Genomic DNA, 17,797 nt, shown 5'->3' on the forward strand with positions numbered 1-17,797 from the left:
TAGATAAAAATCAAGTAAAGCGACCCCTCAAACACTGAGAGAAAATAAGAAATTAATTGATTAAATCAATTATTTCTGTAAGCAGGAATACAAGTAAAAAGACAAAGAAGTAGCCAAAACAAAAAGTCGCTGTAACCTTGACCCTCATTTGCCCAATTTTGAAGAGCAAAGTCAATAATCAAAACAAAAACGGAGAGTGTAGAGAGCGAAAGTCAACCAGAAAGGCAAACGCAAAAACGCCAAAACCAATAATACAACAACAAACAGTAAAGAAGAAAATACATCTAACAGTTCACACATCGCCAAAAGCCGTTTTACACGACACTTGTTGCTATTTGGTTGCTGTGTTCGTAGTGGTTTGTATATATATAGATAGATGTATATATATATAAATACAATATAGGTATTTTTTATTGACGTTGCCATCTGCGGTGAATTTAAGCTTCGTAGTCGATGTGCCGTCTGCTTCACTGTCAGTCAGCTCGCAGTGGCTGCACAAACCATAAGCAAAAATTCACATGCGCCGCAACATTAGGCCGTGCTTGCAGATTTAGATAAATATAGTCGATACCAAAACAGATACAAGTCTAAATATATTTTGCGAACAACATTGAGACCAAAGACGAACAACAACAACAACAATCGTCGCGTCTGCAAATCTTTTGCATAAAAGACCAATTTGCATTTTAAGTGTCGTCGTCGCGTCGTATTCTGTTGATGCGTGTGTGTGTGTGATTGTGTGTGTGCAACAGCTAAAGTGCGTATAACAAAACTTTGAAATCATGTCAACCCAACAACAATCAGTGCAACGGGGGGAGCAACAGCAGCAGCAACAACAGCAGCAGCAGCAACAACAGCAGCAGCAGCAACAACAGCAGCAGCAGCAGTCGACCTGTAAATTACACATGAGTGACATTTGGATGAGGGGCAAGAAAATGCGTATAAGGTGCGGATATTTGTAGTTAAAGACAGCACAATTAATTAAGTAATTTCAACAACAAAAACGTTCTACTTGACACACATTTTGTGTGTGCCTTGATTGAACAGTCCAACGCCACGTTGTGTATACGTCACGTGCAACATTGTTGGCAGTTTTATTATTTTTGGCTCTGTGAAAATTGCACACAGAAATAGTCCAAATATACATACATACTTACATCCTTACATACACACATACATAATACACATGTATGCAAAAACAAAAGTTGGGTGATTTACATTTTTTGCATTTTCCTCAAACCAGTTTTGGCCGATACACGAGCTTGGCAAGTCATGTCAAGTGTGTGCGACCAGACACCATAATAAATCACAATGAATGGGCACAACCAGAAATACTCACAAACTGTTAGCTGAATGGTTGACGATCTGCCATTTTCGTCGCTTAACCCATTAATGACCAAGCAAGGCGGCAACGAAGAATTATTATTTTGATCATTCTTTTTTATTCATCATTGGCCGCTATTTCTGATTTATCATACTTTGGCGCCGCTTCATTGATTTGGCGGCTTTGTTTTATTTATAACATTAACATATTTAAACTGTATTTCATTTAATGGCCACAAGTTAAATATATCTGACCATATATATATTTAGTTTAATCAAAAATTTTAAAGCAATGCCGCTATTTTGGTATACTATTACAATTTTAACGCGTCTCGTGATGTTATAAAAGTCATGGCTATGGAAAAATCACAGTGATTATGCTGAAGGTGTCCATTTCAATATATGTGTGACGTCAGTTAAAAGTGTGATAAGTGATTTTTGTTAATATTGTGATTCACTACAATCCTCGCCAAACACATCCAATGGAAATATTACGCTACTCTTGCAGGTAGGTCATTCATTTGGCTGATGAATTAAAGGTAAGTGAATGGATTATTCAAATAAACACCCTCCCTTTTGCTCCCTCACTCCTTCTATCTCTAACCGATAAACATTTAAATGCTTATCAAATGAGGGCAATTGAACATTGGAACCACTAACACATTTCAAGCGGCAAATTCAAATATTTCTGTGTTATGAATGAATGAATGTGTGTGTGTGTAAAGCAAATGATTCAACTATTAATTTATGAATCAATTTATTTCGCACCTAATTTTTGGTGATTTTAATATGATTAGTTAATGGGGTGAATAACTGTAAAGCACTTAAAATTCAGGTTTTACTAGCTAAATCTTTAATAAGATGCGACGAGGAAACGTTGAAAGCAGCTTAGTAAAATCAATTTAAATATTATTCGAAATACAAATTAAAAATTAAAAATTGATGCAAAACCCGTTCACGCCGCTCTGAAGTGAGATGTAAGCTTTTGGTTGTATTTGAATAATGCGGAAAAACTGACGAGTTTTATCTGATTGATCTATGGATCATATTTATCCATCTGTTTCGAATTATTCATCTCTTTCGAATCTTTCATTTCGCCACACACGTTGACTAATTAGTTGTTGATGTTTTGGTAGCTACTTTGAATTAATACCATATTCCCATGCCTGCGTAATTTGTATCTGGCTAATGGTATCTCAATCCGAATGACAACAACATGAAGCTTAGTTATTTAACATCAATTCTATTTGCCGTTTTTTTTTTGTTTATATATTCAATCGCTGACCTGGCTAAATACTCTATTGACCTCGGCGCTTGACCAAGGCGAAAATCATAGACTGGCCGCAAAGGTCGCAAGTTCTTCGAAGTTGCCATTGCCCCAAAATGTTGTTGTCCACTGTGATAGCCGTTTCTCAATCTTTACAATTTAGTAAGTTATTTTACTAGTTTGACACTTAAGATTAGTACTATTTTCTATCTTAAATATAAATCTAGTACTTTTATTTATTTTTCTAAATTAAAAGTCATTTTTAGCTTGAAAAAAGCTAAGCCGTCAGCACTGGCCAGGTTAATTTCAGTTTGGAGCTCTAGATAAACAATTAATAATTAGTCTATGCTCACGTTAAATGCTATTTTGATTTTGGGGTTTTGTTCAATATAGTAATATTAGCAAAATTATAGCAATATCAAATTGCCAACAAAGCAATGATCTACTAATGGAATTTAATGAACACTTTATTTTGCAGTAGTAGTAGTAGTAGTAGTAGTATATTAATTATTAATTATATTTTAATTTCTCATTATTTATTTCAAAATAATGCTAATATTTAGTGAGACGAAATTGCTAAAAGAAGAAATTTTCAAGAGCTTTACCAACGGCATGTCTTTCGCTAAAGTTCAGCTTGGTTAACCTTCAAAAACGACTAGCTGCAAAAGCTCGCAGCACTGGCGTACACAAAAAAAAAAACACAAAAAAAGAAGAAGAAAAAACAGAAAAAGCGTCGGCGTGCGCTCTCATTTTGCGCGCTGCCACCTGACTCTCTTGCGCTTGCGCTCTCGCAACGATAAGCAGTAAACTTTTGGCGCTGACTGCGCTGCTGCCTTTCGAGCAGCAACAATGATACGCCATGGTTGCCCGAAGCTTGTTCTCTATGCGGCCGATGTTGATCGCCAGCGCCTTTCGCTGAGAATTTCAATAGCAATCAAGCGATCGACAAAAGCGCAGGTTAGTTCAAGTTTGCTGCCTCTGCAAAAGTGCGTGAGTTGTTTGTGTGCTGCTTGTTGGCCAAATATGTCCACTAGTTTAATTAACGAAACTTGTTATAAATTATATTCATTATGAAAACAAACAGTAAAGAAATGTCAAATGACTTCACGTGCTTTCTGCTGCTGCTGCTGCGAAAACAACTTTTGATTTACCACAATATAAAACGGCTTCAAGTGCAAAGACTGTTTCAGTTTTCGTTGAACAACTTTCGATTGTGCAACAAATAAGTTTCAGTTGCAGATCCTGTGTCTCCCATTTATTGGTAATTCTTCCTCAATCCTACAATAATAAATCCTGTGTGCGCGCGTGTGGCCTAATTATCAATTTAAGGCATATTTATATATTCTGCGTGGTGAATACTAATACTCCGAAATTCTAATCGAAGCCAGCTCCACATATTGCCAAATGCAAGCTTATCAAATAGATATTATATTTTAAATTATTTTTTTGGGGCTCGGCCTTTGTCGGAGCGAACGCTATCTTCTTATGTACTTATTAAATGATTATATGGAATTCCAATTGTTGTTGTGCGCGCTTGCTTGAATATCAAAAACAATGAACACACCTACCCCATCAATAAACAAAGTTACTTTGCAATTATTTGTTGTTCTTGTTAGTTGCTCGTTACTGTTGCATTTTTTAATTTATTTTCTTTATAAATTATTACTTATCTACTACCGTATTATTAGCTTTTAATTATGTGCATTATTTTGCATTTAATAAACATGCCACACCGCGGCTTTCCCTGCTTGTGGAAGATAGCAGAATAAATTAAAACTCCTATTTAAAACATAACAAACAGTATTGGAATATTGCAATGTCAAACAATGTTTTTGCATTTGACTTTCAACTGAACTGCTTTGAAATGCGCATAATACAAAATTGTCTGTTCCATTTGATAAATTTCAAAATGGAAATGAGAAATGTCTGTAAATGTATGTTAAAAAAGAGAAAATTATCACAAATTACATATATACGGGTTTTATTTTTAAAATATGTCAGCCTCGCTCTTTGGAAATTTTAACATTCATACATATATTTGCAGCTGATATTTATGTGTCTGTCCAATACACATATATACTTCACATATATATATATATATATGTTGCTCCACATTATTTTACATTCTACACTCGGCAGACTTATATATATAATGTGTATATATATTTTATACTAATTAAGTGAATGACTTCGCGCTCGAACGCGCCTTATCAAAATTATCATTAAACAATATAAAGACTGCAGATTACTTTCGCATAAGGTCAAAAAACCAACATGCTCAAAGAGCGCTCCGCTTGATAACCATGGAGTACTCCTCATGCCATTTACCAGATGGAAAATACGATTCGCCAGCCACTTCAGACCTCAGACTTCAATAATAATATTTTGGAGACTATTATCGTATGGCAGGCATAATTGCTGTACCATATTTAGTAAGATTTATGTACGCATTTAGCATGCCTACGGATATATCGTTTTTTTTTTTTATCTGTGTGTCCAATAAGACCAAACAACCAAACAAGTATATATACCTTAACCTTGACGTCGACACAAGCTGATAAAATGTTTATGTGCCCCTATTTTAAAAACATTATTTGGCAGTCGAAAAAAATTGGAGTAAGAGAATTATTCGAACATATTGACAAAGAGATACCCTGTAATTCAGCATAAGCAGACTGTTTAATTGAGGAAAAAAAGAAGTAAATATGGCATTAATGCAAAGAATGTTTTAAATTGAATAAAAGTTTAAATGCATTTATAAGTACAAAGAAGCGGATACAATTTTAGTTTACAAAACAATTTTAATGAATGCAAATTTTAGTTGAATCGTTTTAATGGAAATTTCAATTGAACACAAAATATTTCAATGCAATATAATTATTATCGGATACCTATAATTTAGTGCTTAAGTAATAGAAAAGATATCTTATAATATATACATCTACAATATTTTGTAATAGCTTGCTCTTATGCCCTACAGCATCAAACTAAGATAGAACGTGTAGAAAACAAGTTTCAAAATATGCAAAAGATTCATATATTCGTTTGGACAATTAAGTTAATGTTGTCCATATTACCTTAGTTGGGGAATACATTTGTTCTAGCTTGATACTCCCCAATGGGGATTAAAAGCGTCGGCGGCGTTAGTCAGCCTTGATTCTACCACGTGCTGGGTGAATTTAACAATTTGCTTGTATTTTTTCTATTAACTACCAAAATTATATTTACCGAGCAGCAATTGCGACTTTTGAATTCCCCGCTACAGCGATTAATAATAGTTCAACAAGTTGCGGTAAAAATATGAAATTATATAAGATAATATTTATTAACACGTTCGGAAAGCGACACATGACATGATTTGGATAAATATGATATTTGGTTAGATAATTGAAACGTATCCTGAGTGCTCGTGCCAACTTGTTAATTTGTGCTAAACATTTTTGGGAAATCAATCATTCCCTAAAAGAGCTTATCAAATCTCGTGTTAAACGCAAATTGATCAAGTTGACTGACCAAGTCACACGCATTGTCCCAATTTAATGCATATTATCATATGAATGCTAAACTGATTGTTGCGTGAATGGTTTCATTTGGAAAACGTGTAGATTTAGTGGCATCCACTGGTCAGGTGCCAATCGAACATTGAAAAACCTTTGGTCGTTATCAAGTTAGTTAATTGTGTACTCACGTGATTGATTATAATTGTAATTTATGTGAATTGCGCAGACCAAGGGAGCATTCAACAATGAAGACCATTCAAGTGCTTTATGGCGATTAGTGTTATGAATTTGACGCATTTGGACAGCGAGCAGCTCTCAATTTGGACTCAAGTTTATAAACTATACACACACTCACTTTTTTTTATTAAATTTATGGCAGCACTTATTTCCAATGATTTGATAGTTTATTGCTCAGAATCTGATTAAAAATCAAACCATTTCGGTATTAGCTGGCGGTAAACCGTAATAAAGTCGAACCTAGGGCAATATGAGATCAGAAACAAATATTCTTCGATGTGATAATTGACAGCAATTGCTGTTGAGTAAATACTCGCACAATGCTTACATATATATTCGTATTTTAACAAAAATAGATAATCATTTGCATAGCTTATATCTCAATGTAAGCACTGTAAATTATTGAGAAAAGACTTAAGACTTGTGAGAGGATTTGACGGACTGTCTGATAAGACGATAAAATGGGCTATCTTGAAATAAAGTTCACTAACTTTAGGCGGCATTTTTGCGAAGTGACAGCAAACAGAGCCACGTGTTTCATTTCTTTCCGGGCGATAATTGAAACACTTGCAGTGCCACTTGGCAATCACCCATTTTGTTACATTTTTGTTTATACACCTCAAATTTTGAGGCACTATCATAAAGCCTATAGCGCTTGTTGTTGAGTTTGCCCGGTGCAGGTCATAAATTGAATCTTAAATCGCCCTGCTGAAGTAGCTTCGCTGCCTTTGAGCAAGTTGCGCTAATGTCGCAAACAGTTGGCACTGATAACATTGTCTCGTTGATAAGCAGCTTTCATGGCATAGCAGCTCTATTGCCGTACAAGTTTATACTCTATGTTTTGTTTATTTGCGGGAAGGACGGACAAGGAAGGACGCCTCAACTGTTTAGTGGAATTTGACGTGATGATCAATCGACCTTATCAGCATAATAAGTAGTAGTTGGTAGACATAGTCGGCCCGTGGCAAAAATAATGAGCTAAATTTTATAGTTATCAATGCGGACTTAGAAACAAGATGCAGTCCGATTCAAATGCGACAAGCGTATCAAAAACACAGATGCGCTTCAATAACAATGTAGATACATAGATCGTTTTCAATTAGAGAAGTCAAAACACGTTTTTGTCTGCCTCTTTACCGAATGGCTTTGAGCTGTAGCAAATCAACAACAACAACAATAAAACTCGTGTATCAATATCTGGAATGAGGTGTGTTTGTGTGTAGCTGAAGCATAGCTGTCAAACGACATAGCTCCCAATTAAGTGGATCCAAATTGAACAATTCGTCAAATCTAATTATCGGACAATTATGCACTAACCGTGCAAATGGCTGTCTGGGAATATGCAGACAGAACTCATTTATTATTGTTCTGTTTTTAACTTTATCATGTTGCAGACATTTCATTCAATATCTGTATATATATATATAGAGTATAAAAATATTACTGAATCACAGAAATAGATCGCAATGCGATCTGCTAAAAAAAAAAACCGTTGATTGATAGTATGAGAAGAGGCGTAATAATAATTATATACAGAGAACAAAACAAATCATGGAATGTTTAAGCTGAAAGATTAGTTTACTTTGCATTAAGAACAAATAATTTGCATGATAAATTAAATATCATTAAACTGGAAATATATGCAAGAATGTTTTCCCATCAATTATGAAACAGCACTAAGCACTTCTAAAAGCAAGTTTATCTTTGAAAACTAATAAATTCTATCAAATTAAATGATCAACGAGATGCCTAAGAGCTTTTAGATTGACAAATAACTGGCTGGAATAAAGCTCGGCAAGCTTTTGGGCGCAATCCCCTGGCAAATTCTACACAAGTCTACATAAAAGCTATAAAAAAAGCTCTTGCATTAATTGTATTAGCAAGTTAGCACGCTCCACAGCCCAGTTCGTGCCTTATCAATGGCCGTTCTATAAAAAAAAAACACTTAAAATAACCGCAGCTGAAATTAACACATTCATTTTTAATTTGATTATAATACATATCGTCAAGGGAAAATACATTTGCATTATTTAAAAATATAAAAACAAATTGTTCAAATCGAAAGCTATTCGCATCGAATCGATTTTTTGCATGCAGTCATTTCATGACAGCCCTCGCAGCCACTGCGTGATCCTTCTGGGCATATCAATTAGCAGTTTATTGAAGACTTATAAATAATAAAAGGCACACGATTCCCACTATGCATAATTGATTTGTTTGCATAACGTGTTCGCATCTAACTTAATGTTCGGATGTAAGTAAATACAACTGCAACAAGTTCCATTTAGGTAGTTAGGCTAACCCCTGCTCAGCTTTGATTTGAATTTGTTTTCTTTTGTCATTACTCTAATAATAAAACGTGCCTGGAATTTTCAAAACCTATGCATAGAAATTGCATTTAAATTTTCTAAAATTAAAGCTTATTTACTTGATTTTTTTTTTTAGCTTTTTTTTGCTCCCTTGCCAAAACGTGTCGGTCTGCCTACTCTGAAACCTTTCTCTTCTCTCTTATCTCGCCCCTTTCCCTGCTTCAACCCACACGCAATCAGGTATCAAAACATTCACGTTGGCCACTTGCCAAACGTTTCTTGTAGTCCAACAATGAAAGCCAATTGCAAATATTGTCAATGAGCACTTGTTAAATATCCAAATAGTTAACAAAATGTTAGGTGAGATTATATTACACGTGATAGGAGATTATTGCAAGAAAGGTTCATTCATGTGTCGGCCCATAAAAACCGGCAGGAAATGGTTGCGGTAATTATGTGTCATAATACTGAAACGTGTCTGAGCTGATCTGACACCTATGAGCATTCACAAAGTATATATTGATTTTATAAAAATATATTTGCTACTTGTCGCTCAGGCGTTCGTATGCCAAAAGCAATGATTATTTTATGACTATGGGATTAAGATCAAAAAGGTTATCACGTCAGTCTTATGCAATCATAAAATGGAATTAAAAGCACATTTATATTTAGACAGTCACATATATATATATATATATATATATATATATATGTATATATTCCTACGTATATTTGAAAAATTGCTAAATATCTGCTTCCATTCAGAAGATGTTTTCCATTTGCTCAATTGAAAAATGCACTGCGATTGAGACACTTGACGGGAATTGCGTGCAATTATGATTGTGGTGGGCCCACTTTTGATAGCTTCAAGGTTCCAATGGTGTTGCTGTGATTTGTTTATTTGCCCCCACATTGCGTAGCGCATGGAACGCAAAATCAATTCGCAATTGTTATTGCAATTGTCAATGTAATTGATAGCCCATCTTGTGGCAGTACTTCGCAGTACTTCAAGTATGACTATTGTTGTTGTCATTATTGTGTTGTTGATAGCGTTGATCTTTGGACATTTGCGGTTGCAGTCGTTGACTGCACACTTACAGCTTATGCTTGAATACCAGAATGAATGATGGTGTTAACGCATGATCCATTCATTTGGCCGCAGCTAAATTCAAAAGCAAATAGCAACTGATAAGCGCTGACTATTTGCATGTGTTGCTTTCACAACACATTAAGGAAGAGGGTACCCAGCACCAGGCACGAGAGATTATAAAACGTGCTGTCGACAGGCAGACAGAGAGCCAGAGAGAGCGAGAGAGAGACAGTCAGAGAGAGAGAGAGAGAGTGTGTGTGAACGCCAATGCCTTCATATGTATTAAGATGCTCATAAATTCTGGAGACTTGATTTTTTATGCTCGCTGCGCTCACTTGCCAACTGAGGAGGATTTGCTAATTTACATGTGTTTGTTGGCTTTTCTGTCTCTCTATCTCTCTCTCTCTCTCTCTCTTTCTCTCTCTCTCGCGGCTAAAAATGGGCTTTTGGATTTCGCAAAACATATATGCACATTTCATAGATACACATATAAATATTTGTCAATGGGCACTTCAACGCTCAGATTGACATTGACAGTGGAGCTGTCACTTTGTAAATATTTCTGCACTCAGCGATCATAAAACAAAGTTGATTGGAGTTGTAAAAGAAATTTAAAACACTTTCATAACACAATATTGCCAAGATGAGTCGCGAGTGCATGAATCGGTAAATATCAAAAGCAAAAAAAGCAAAAAAATAAACAAAAATAAAAAAGCGTTCACCTAAGATATTTGTGGCTATAAAAAAATATATAGATTGTGCTTTTTATTTTTGAAAAACAAAAGAGAAATACAAAGTTTGTCCACCAGTTTGACCTTCAAATGAACACCGAGTTGAATGCCGTATAGAAATAAATCCAGATTACCTTCAAGTTCTCCAAAACAACGAATTTACGTTTTAAAAAAATCAGTTAAATATCGCAAAAGTTATTTATAAATTTGATTGAGTGCTGCTTAAAATTGGAATTATGTATTTATATGTTCCATATATATGCGCTAAAAATAAATCAAAAACGTGCTTTTTGGCCATCATTCAATATTTATGAGTTCTAATTAACCAGTCTAGCCGATAATCAAATTGCGCAGCATGTAGAACCTAAGTTACTTAACTTGGCCACAGTGAAGGTGGCCATGTGGAACGTGTTGAAATTGTTTGAAAAATCGATGTGAATTCACAGCACAACAGGCAAAGCACTCAAAGTTTTCAAGCCACCCCAAAAAAACATGCCGGCAAATTGAGTCAAATGTCTAGACAGGCTGTTGAACCGAACTAGTCTGAAGTTGTAAGCAAACGGGTACAAATGTACAAAATCTTGTTAAGAGAGCACATCAGCTAACAGCAGCAGCTGCAACGGTGTGTGCGTGTGTGTGTTTGAGTGAGTGTGTGTGGGTAAGATCAAATTTAATTAAAAGGCTTTCGAATGGATGGCCGGGTGTTAATGCTCGAGCATGATTGATGAATTTGATTTGATTTTTATATGCAAAAGTGACGCATGGTTGTAGTTGTAGTTGTAGTTGTGTGTGTGTGTGTGTGTGTCTGTGGCATGTTAATGATAAAGGTTAACACGCATAATGCCAACAGCCCGCCCGATTACTTATCAACAAAACCACGAAGGAAACAAAAAATGCCAATTTAGTTGCTTCCATTTGAATGTAGTAATTATACGCTAAATAAATTTTATATTTCAGTTGTTTGAAGGTGTTCAAAATGAAGGGTTCGATGTTGGATAAAATCAGCTGCTTCCTGGCCGAGCTGATGGGCACAGGAATTCTCGTCTTTCTGGGCTGCATTGGTTGCGTAAAAACGGACATATTCCCCAACAATCATCTACAGATTATTCTCAACTTTGGCTTTGCTGTTCTGATCGCCATCCAGTGTTTTGGCTGTGTATCCGGAGCTCATATCAATCCCGCCGTCACAGTGGCTGCCTATATCTATGATTTGGTCACGTTGCCAATGGCACTTGTATATTTTGCGGGCCAAATGCTTGGCGCTTTCATTGGTTATGGCCTGCTGAAGGCATTGTTGCCAGACCCAACGTTAGATGGCTTGTGCGTTACGCTGCCACATGCAACTGTGACGACTCCTCAGGCCTTTGGCATTGAGTTTGTGGCCACCTCAATTCTGATAATTGTCTGCTGTGGCGTCTGGGATCCCCGCAATGCCAAACACCACGACTCAGTGGCCATTCGCTTTGGCCTGGCCATTGCCGGTTTGGCATGTGCTGCCGTAAGTAGAAGTCCACATCCATTTCAATTTCTTATAGTTAATTCTATGTATTAACAAATTTGTCTTACAGGGTCCATTCACTGGCGCCAGCATGAATCCGGCCAGGTCCTTTGCGCCTGCCCTGTGGAACACTAACTTTACGGCACATTGGATCTATTGGCTGGCACCACTGAGCAGTGCTGCCATTACTGCCATTACCTATAAGGCTGTCTTCCGGCGCGAGGTTGTCGAGGCGCAGGTCATTGCAGAAGAGAAACTGCGTCAGCTTGAGGATGTGCAGCTGTCATAAACAAATGTCACACACACACACACACACAAGCACATATACTCAAACACACACACACACACACAAGTGCCACACACACGCTCTGTAATGCATTCAGTGGCGGGACAAAAAACAAACAAACAAACAAACAAACTTAAACAAATGTAATTAGTTGTAATTTAATATCGATATTTGACGAATTTTATATTAATACAATTATTGTACAATAATATAAATCTTCGATTAATAAAGAATATAGACACTTTTCTTATCTCAAATAGGTGATTTACCTAAAATGTTGCACTCATTTTTTAAGCTTTAAAAAGTAACAAGTTAAGAATATTTTATTTATTCACAAATATTATAAATGCACATGCAAAGTGGAAAGCATTTTTTAATTTGAATTTTTCAATTTTAAAAGTGTAAACTTTTGACACTTCTGAGAAATTGGCTAGAATAATACAAAGTAAAGCCTGAACACGACCCACACTAGATAAGTAAAGTCAAAATAAGATAAGACATAAGTAATACCAAATATCCGCTGATCTTCGCGAAACAATGAATAAATCACCCCAACTGTCAGATACTGGCTATATATGAACTTGAACTGTCATGTCAAGAAAATGTTTACTTCATGAAGACCATTTTAAGACTGATAGAAACTGCAATACTGATTTGATACCATCTGCCAATACATATCATAAATAATTGTCCAATTTTATTATTTAATGAATGGTTTTAAGATATTGCAAATAAAAACCTTTCCACACAGTATAAAGTGACAATGTAAACCGAATGCAGTTCTCGTGTATAAGTTCAGTTAAGTGGTTTTATTGCCTCTGGACTATTGTGCAATAGTAATATATTAAATATCAGCATTCTATGCCATTGAAGGTGCTTAAGGGGTGTTTGCCCGAGACGCCTCAAAGTAGGCCACGATTGGGCAGTTTCAGCGATTCATTGCCATAAATCAAATATACTTAGTGGCCATTATGATAGCAGAACGTGTATTGGCCAAGTCGGGTATCGTATCCGCTGCCGTTTAACATCTTAATGAGAGATAAGATTACGCATTTAGCGCCATTTCGCATGAGGCGGGCAGACGGACAGTTTATGGAAATTGTGGCTGGGTTCTAAACATGATTAATTAATTATTAATTTGGAAATGGGCTTGACTCGACGATCAAAATACCAGAATGACTAGGCGCCCCCTATCTAAGCGAAAATGAAAATATCCTCATAATAATTAGCATTAAGGTTTTATAATTCATATTGATTGATTATGCGCAACTTAAAGTCGAAACCTTGCGCTGGTCGGCGACTTTGGACACCCGCACCACAAAACAGTCGGTTTAGTTACATTTTGACAGCATGTCGCAGCAGACATCATGGGTGGACAGCGACTCCAGTTGGAGATATCTGAAGATGCGATCGGAGCACAGGGCTCACGTGGCTGCCTTTTTTGGTGAGCTTGCTGGCACGGCGACATTCATATTTGTGGCCTGCATGGGCTGTGTGACTTCACCCGTGTTCTACAACACTCACTTTGAGCTGAGCCTGAACTTTGGCCTCGGCATTATGATTGCCATACAGAGCTTTGGCTCCATTTCCGGCGCCCATCTCAATCCGGCCGTTACTCTAGCTGCTTGGATCTTTGGTGCATTGAGTTGGCCCATGGCTATTGCGTATTTGGTTGCACAGGTGGCTGGAGGTCTCATTGGCTACGGTCTGCTGAAGGCAGTGCTGCCTTTGAATGCCATCGTCAGTGTGGACAATCCGGCGGGTGTCTGTGTCACAGTTCTCAATAGTGATATATCTGTGCTGCAGGGTGTCTTCATTGAATTCTTAATTACCAGCTGTTTGGTGATGGTCGCCTGCTCGATCTGGGATCCTCGCAATGCCAGACTTAAGGATTCAGTGCCACTGCGCTTTGGTCTGACAGTCTCCAGTCTTAACTTGGCCGCGGTCAGTATTAAGTACAACTCTTTTGTCTTTGAGCTATCAGCAATCTGAATTTACTTCTGAACAGGGCCTTTTCACCGGATCCAGCATGAATCCGACACGTTCCCTGGGACCGGCTGTGTGGAACGATTCGTGGCAAGATCATTGGATCTACTGGGTGGGTCCACTTGCGGGTGCAGCAGTCACTGCAATCATCTATCGACTCTTCTTCAAGGGGCGCCCTGCAGAAGTGGTTGAGCTACAAACCTCAAATGCCAAAATACAGTTCGTCGAATAAATCCATGCCTAAGGTTATGGTGGTTATACTGCAGTTACCCAATTAGTTGTAATCAAAGATTAAGTTTAATAAATAAAACTATACAAGAACTTTGTTTCTAAATTTAGAAACTGCTTTTAAAAATCGGTTCAGCTTTGATGAAGTAATGGCATTCTAAAATTTGAAACAGTTTCCAAGTGAATTATTACAAATCGAATCTTAAGATACATTTCGATCCAGAAAGTGTTTTCAGATCTAAAAGCAGATATTAAACCATTGCCAAAAATATGTTGCTGTTGAAAATCGGATCACTTTTGGCGAAGTTATGACACTTTAACCTTTCCAAAGTGGATTTCTTGAATATAATTTTAGCATGTTTTCAACTCAGAATATTGCTTTCAATTTTAAATGTAGTATTAATATAGATGTCAAACCATAAACAAAAACATATTGCTTTTGAAAATCGTTACTGTTTTAATGAAGTTACGTTAAAAATACTAGATATAAATAATGTTACCGATTACTACATAATGGAAGATATCTGTCCTAATTTTAGCCACAATGGCTTGATTGTGTTTAAATAAAGAGCAAGGTCTATAAACAGACTACAATGACTCCGTCAAAATTCTCAATAAAGTATATAGATCGATTGTCGTAAGTATCGCAAGACGCTATAATGAGCTGTCAATCAGTCAGATAGCAAACCATCAAAGAAAGTTTAATTTAAATTTATAACGCTGACAGCATGCCTGCCATAAATATTCTGTTTAAAAGGCAGCTGTAATCTCAATATCTTTGAATGTCAAATGATGTAAAAAACAATAAGCCTTTGATTCTCCTATATGTATCAATATATACTGGATAGAAGATGTAATTAAAAAACAGATTTGTATGAACATGTGAGTGGAACTGATTACCTGTCTCTCTGATAATCCTACTTTCTTGCCTGTGTGAATACATCGATCTAAAAACACAGCTTGATAAGACTCCTCTCTCATAGTATAGAAAATCATTCATAAACGGAAATATTTTTGTATTACTAACGCATGGCACTGTAAATGAACCGGTGCAATAAAAACATTAACAAATACTGCATGTCGAAGAATAAATACTCTATTCAATGTGTTCAGCAATATTATTTAATGATCGTTAAGCGCTATTTGTGTTGATAGCTGTTTGATTAAATACTCATGAAAAAAAGAGCTCGTTTGACGTCGACTGATTATTAACTTTTCACATAGTCAGTCAAAATTAATCGCACTATAAACACTTAACTTAATCAATGTATTACTTTCTACTTGAATCCCGCCAAATTGATATGTACTTGTTAAGTAGAACTACAATTAAAATTTTTCCGTGCTTTACTGATTGACAGGTAAACGAGCATTTTCGATTCGATCATTGTTCATTTGTTATTGCTTTGTAACTCAAAAATAGATTGTATTCTATTCTATAAGCTGAAAATGATTATTTTTTAAACTTACGTAAAGTATAAATAAATTACAAATTTATTTAATTTTTTTTATTGTTGTGTGATTTCAATAATTGCCCAAATGTTGTCATCACAAGTTGTACTCGAATGTTTGTGGCAATAAGTACATAAGCATATAAGCATATACATACAAGTGCAAAGTGGGAGCTGAATTATGGCTATAGCATTTGATCATTTGATAATTGATAATAGCCAACACTGAAGATTAGTGGCAATACAACACAAAGTCGCCAGGGTAGAATGTGCTTTGTGGGAGGGTTATTGGTTGTGGTTTGAGCACCTGCCAATGGGTCGAGTGCCAAAGCTAATCAGTCAGCGAAAACGACCGACACTGCGCTGCAATCTGCCTCTCTCTCTCTCTCTCTCTCTCTGTCTCAAATGCTCTCTTCCTTTCCCTTTCCCCCTCTCACTGTCGCTCTTTGATATTCGTCTCGGTGTCCAAGACGCTCGCAATTCAGTTGCGTGCTGTGCGTCCAAGTTAAACGTCGTTTTCCTGCATTATTTTTACATACATTGGCCCCATTATGACCGAACAAAACCTGAATGCAAGGCAGGTGCTTCAAGTATAATTGGAATGTATAAAGTCTCAATAGTTTCCGTTTCTCACTTTCAATTGCAGAGGTGTCATTGTGGACAAGCTATGCATCATCTTTGGCGAACTGACAGCAACGGCATTTCTCTTGTTCCTGGGCTGCATGGGTTGTGTCCAGACATCGGAGTATATTAACTCCCATTTGCAGTGCTCCTTAAACTTTGGGTTCGTTGTGATGGTATGCATTCAGTGCTTCGGTTGTGTCTCTGGTGCCCATCTCAATCCCGCCGTAACGCTTGCCAGCTACATTTATGATATGATATCGCTGCCGATGGCACTGGCATACTTTGTGGCCCAAATTGCTGGCGCATTCATCGGCTATGGACTGCTGAAGGCATCGTTGCCCCATAATGCCATATGCAGCTTGGATACCCCGCTCGGCGCCTGCGTAACAACTGTCGACAGCGGCATTAGCGTTTGGCAGGCGGCCCTCATTGAGTTCCTGATCACATGTGTGCTCATTACCATCTGTTGCGGCGTTTGGGATCCCCGTAATACGAAATTCCAGGATTCGACTGCCATACGTTTCGGGCTAGCCATTGCATGCTTATCCCTAACTGCGGTACGTATTTTTGCTTATATCTCTTACTGCCCAACATTGTTTTGATTTATCTTTGATTTGCATCTTCACATTAGGGTCAGTATACGGGCGCCAGTATGAATCCGGTGCGATCCTTCGCGCCTGCCTTGTGGAACAATGTCTGGGAGAGCCACTGGATCTACTGGGTGTGTCCCATTGCTGGGTCATTGGTCACGTCCCTCATATACAAGTATGTCTTCAGGCGCGAGTCAAACGATGCCGATAAGTGCATCCAACCTAATGAGTCACAGCCGTAGAACCTCTCGTAAATATGTACAAATATATGTGTGCATGTGTATACATTTATAACGTGTAACGTAATTTAGTTTACCCCATAGTTTAAATCCCAAGTGAATTAATTGTATGTGTATAATTATGACATAAAATATCAAAATAAATAACAAGTATGTTTTGTAGGGCAGTAAGGTAAATCAGTTGTGTTAACCTCTAATGCAAAATGTGTGTTCAAAAGTGAACTGGAATCTTTTTCTTTCCATAATGTAGCATTTTGTGTAGATATACAAATAATTTCTAAATTTGGATTGCCATGTTGTCAGATTTCAATAATGTTCCAAAAATGTGAGCTAAACTTGCATTATACATAGCCCATTGCTATTTGACACACATGTATATTCAAGGGTATCAAAATAAGATATAAAAATAAATAAATTAAAGGAAGCCTCTATCTAGCTAAC

At 36.8% G+C, this 17,797-nt stretch overlaps 3 protein-coding genes across 6 annotated transcripts; all 3 read left to right on the plus strand.

The window, feature by feature from the left end:
• Nucleotides 1-475: 475 nt before the first annotated feature.
• LOC6559826 (aquaporin) lies at nt 476-17,533 on the plus strand. Of its 2 annotated transcripts, none has more exons than XM_032734245.1 (3): nt 476-946; nt 16,550-17,084; nt 17,159-17,533. In XM_032734245.1, exons 1-3 carry the CDS (start codon nt 783-785, stop codon nt 17,357-17,359), a joined length of 900 nt encoding a protein of 299 aa, XP_032590136.1. In that variant the 5' UTR covers nt 476-782; the 3' UTR covers nt 17,360-17,533. The 2 variants fall into 2 exon arrangements, with proteins under 2 accessions (XP_032590136.1, XP_032590137.1); XM_032734246.2 differs by lacking the exon at nt 476-946 and adding an exon at nt 16,403-16,480.
• Nucleotides 3,521-12,498, plus strand: LOC6560451 (aquaporin AQPcic). 3 transcript variants are annotated; one of them, XM_001986150.2, is made up of 3 exons: nt 3,521-3,547; nt 11,415-11,955; nt 12,026-12,498. In XM_001986150.2, the coding sequence occupies exons 2-3, from the start codon at nt 11,434-11,436 to the stop codon at nt 12,242-12,244; spliced, it is 741 nt and encodes a 246-aa protein (XP_001986186.1). In that variant the 5' UTR covers nt 3,521-3,547; nt 11,415-11,433; the 3' UTR covers nt 12,245-12,498. The 3 variants fall into 3 exon arrangements, with proteins under 3 accessions (XP_001986186.1, XP_032590139.1, XP_032590138.1); XM_032734248.1 differs by lacking the exon at nt 3,521-3,547 and adding an exon at nt 3,569-3,580; XM_032734247.1 differs by lacking the exon at nt 3,521-3,547 and adding an exon at nt 10,253-10,392.
• Nucleotides 13,589-14,582, plus strand: LOC6559825 (aquaporin AQPAe.a). Its single transcript, XM_001986151.3, has 2 exons — nt 13,589-14,185; nt 14,250-14,582. The coding sequence occupies exons 1-2, from the start codon at nt 13,592-13,594 to the stop codon at nt 14,457-14,459; spliced, it is 804 nt and encodes a 267-aa protein (XP_001986187.1). The 5' UTR covers nt 13,589-13,591; the 3' UTR covers nt 14,460-14,582.
• Nucleotides 17,534-17,797: the final 264 nt, after the last annotated feature.

This window comes from Drosophila grimshawi, unplaced genomic scaffold, assembly GCF_018153295.1.
Source record: "Drosophila grimshawi isolate 15287-2541.00 unplaced genomic scaffold, ASM1815329v1 contig_1367, whole genome shotgun sequence".
NCBI classification, from domain to species: domain Eukaryota; kingdom Metazoa; phylum Arthropoda; class Insecta; order Diptera; family Drosophilidae; genus Drosophila; species Drosophila grimshawi.

Excerpts from the sequence above, each read along its gene's own strand:
- LOC6559826 (XM_032734245.1), top strand. The coding sequence starts at position 783 with ATGTCAACCCAACAACAATCAGTGCAACGGGGGGAGCAACAGCAGCAG. Across the intron at positions 947-16,549 it reads GGCAAGAAAATGCGTATAAG|AGGTGTCATTGTGGACAAGC; the intron begins GTGCGGATATTT and ends TTTCAATTGCAG. Across the intron at positions 17,085-17,158 it reads CATGCTTATCCCTAACTGCG|GGTCAGTATACGGGCGCCAG; the intron begins GTACGTATTTTT and ends TCTTCACATTAG.
- LOC6560451 (XM_032734247.1), top strand. The coding sequence starts at position 10,370 with ATGAGTCGCGAGTGCATGAATCG. Across the intron at positions 10,393-11,414 it reads AGTCGCGAGTGCATGAATCG|TTGTTTGAAGGTGTTCAAAA; the intron begins GTAAATATCAAA and ends TTTATATTTCAG. Across the intron at positions 11,956-12,025 it reads CCGGTTTGGCATGTGCTGCC|GGTCCATTCACTGGCGCCAG; the intron begins GTAAGTAGAAGT and ends TTTGTCTTACAG.
- LOC6559825 (XM_001986151.3), top strand. The coding sequence starts at position 13,592 with ATGTCGCAGCAGACATCATGGGTGGACAGCGACTCCAGTTGGAGATAT. Across the intron at positions 14,186-14,249 it reads CCAGTCTTAACTTGGCCGCG|GGCCTTTTCACCGGATCCAG; the intron begins GTCAGTATTAAG and ends ACTTCTGAACAG.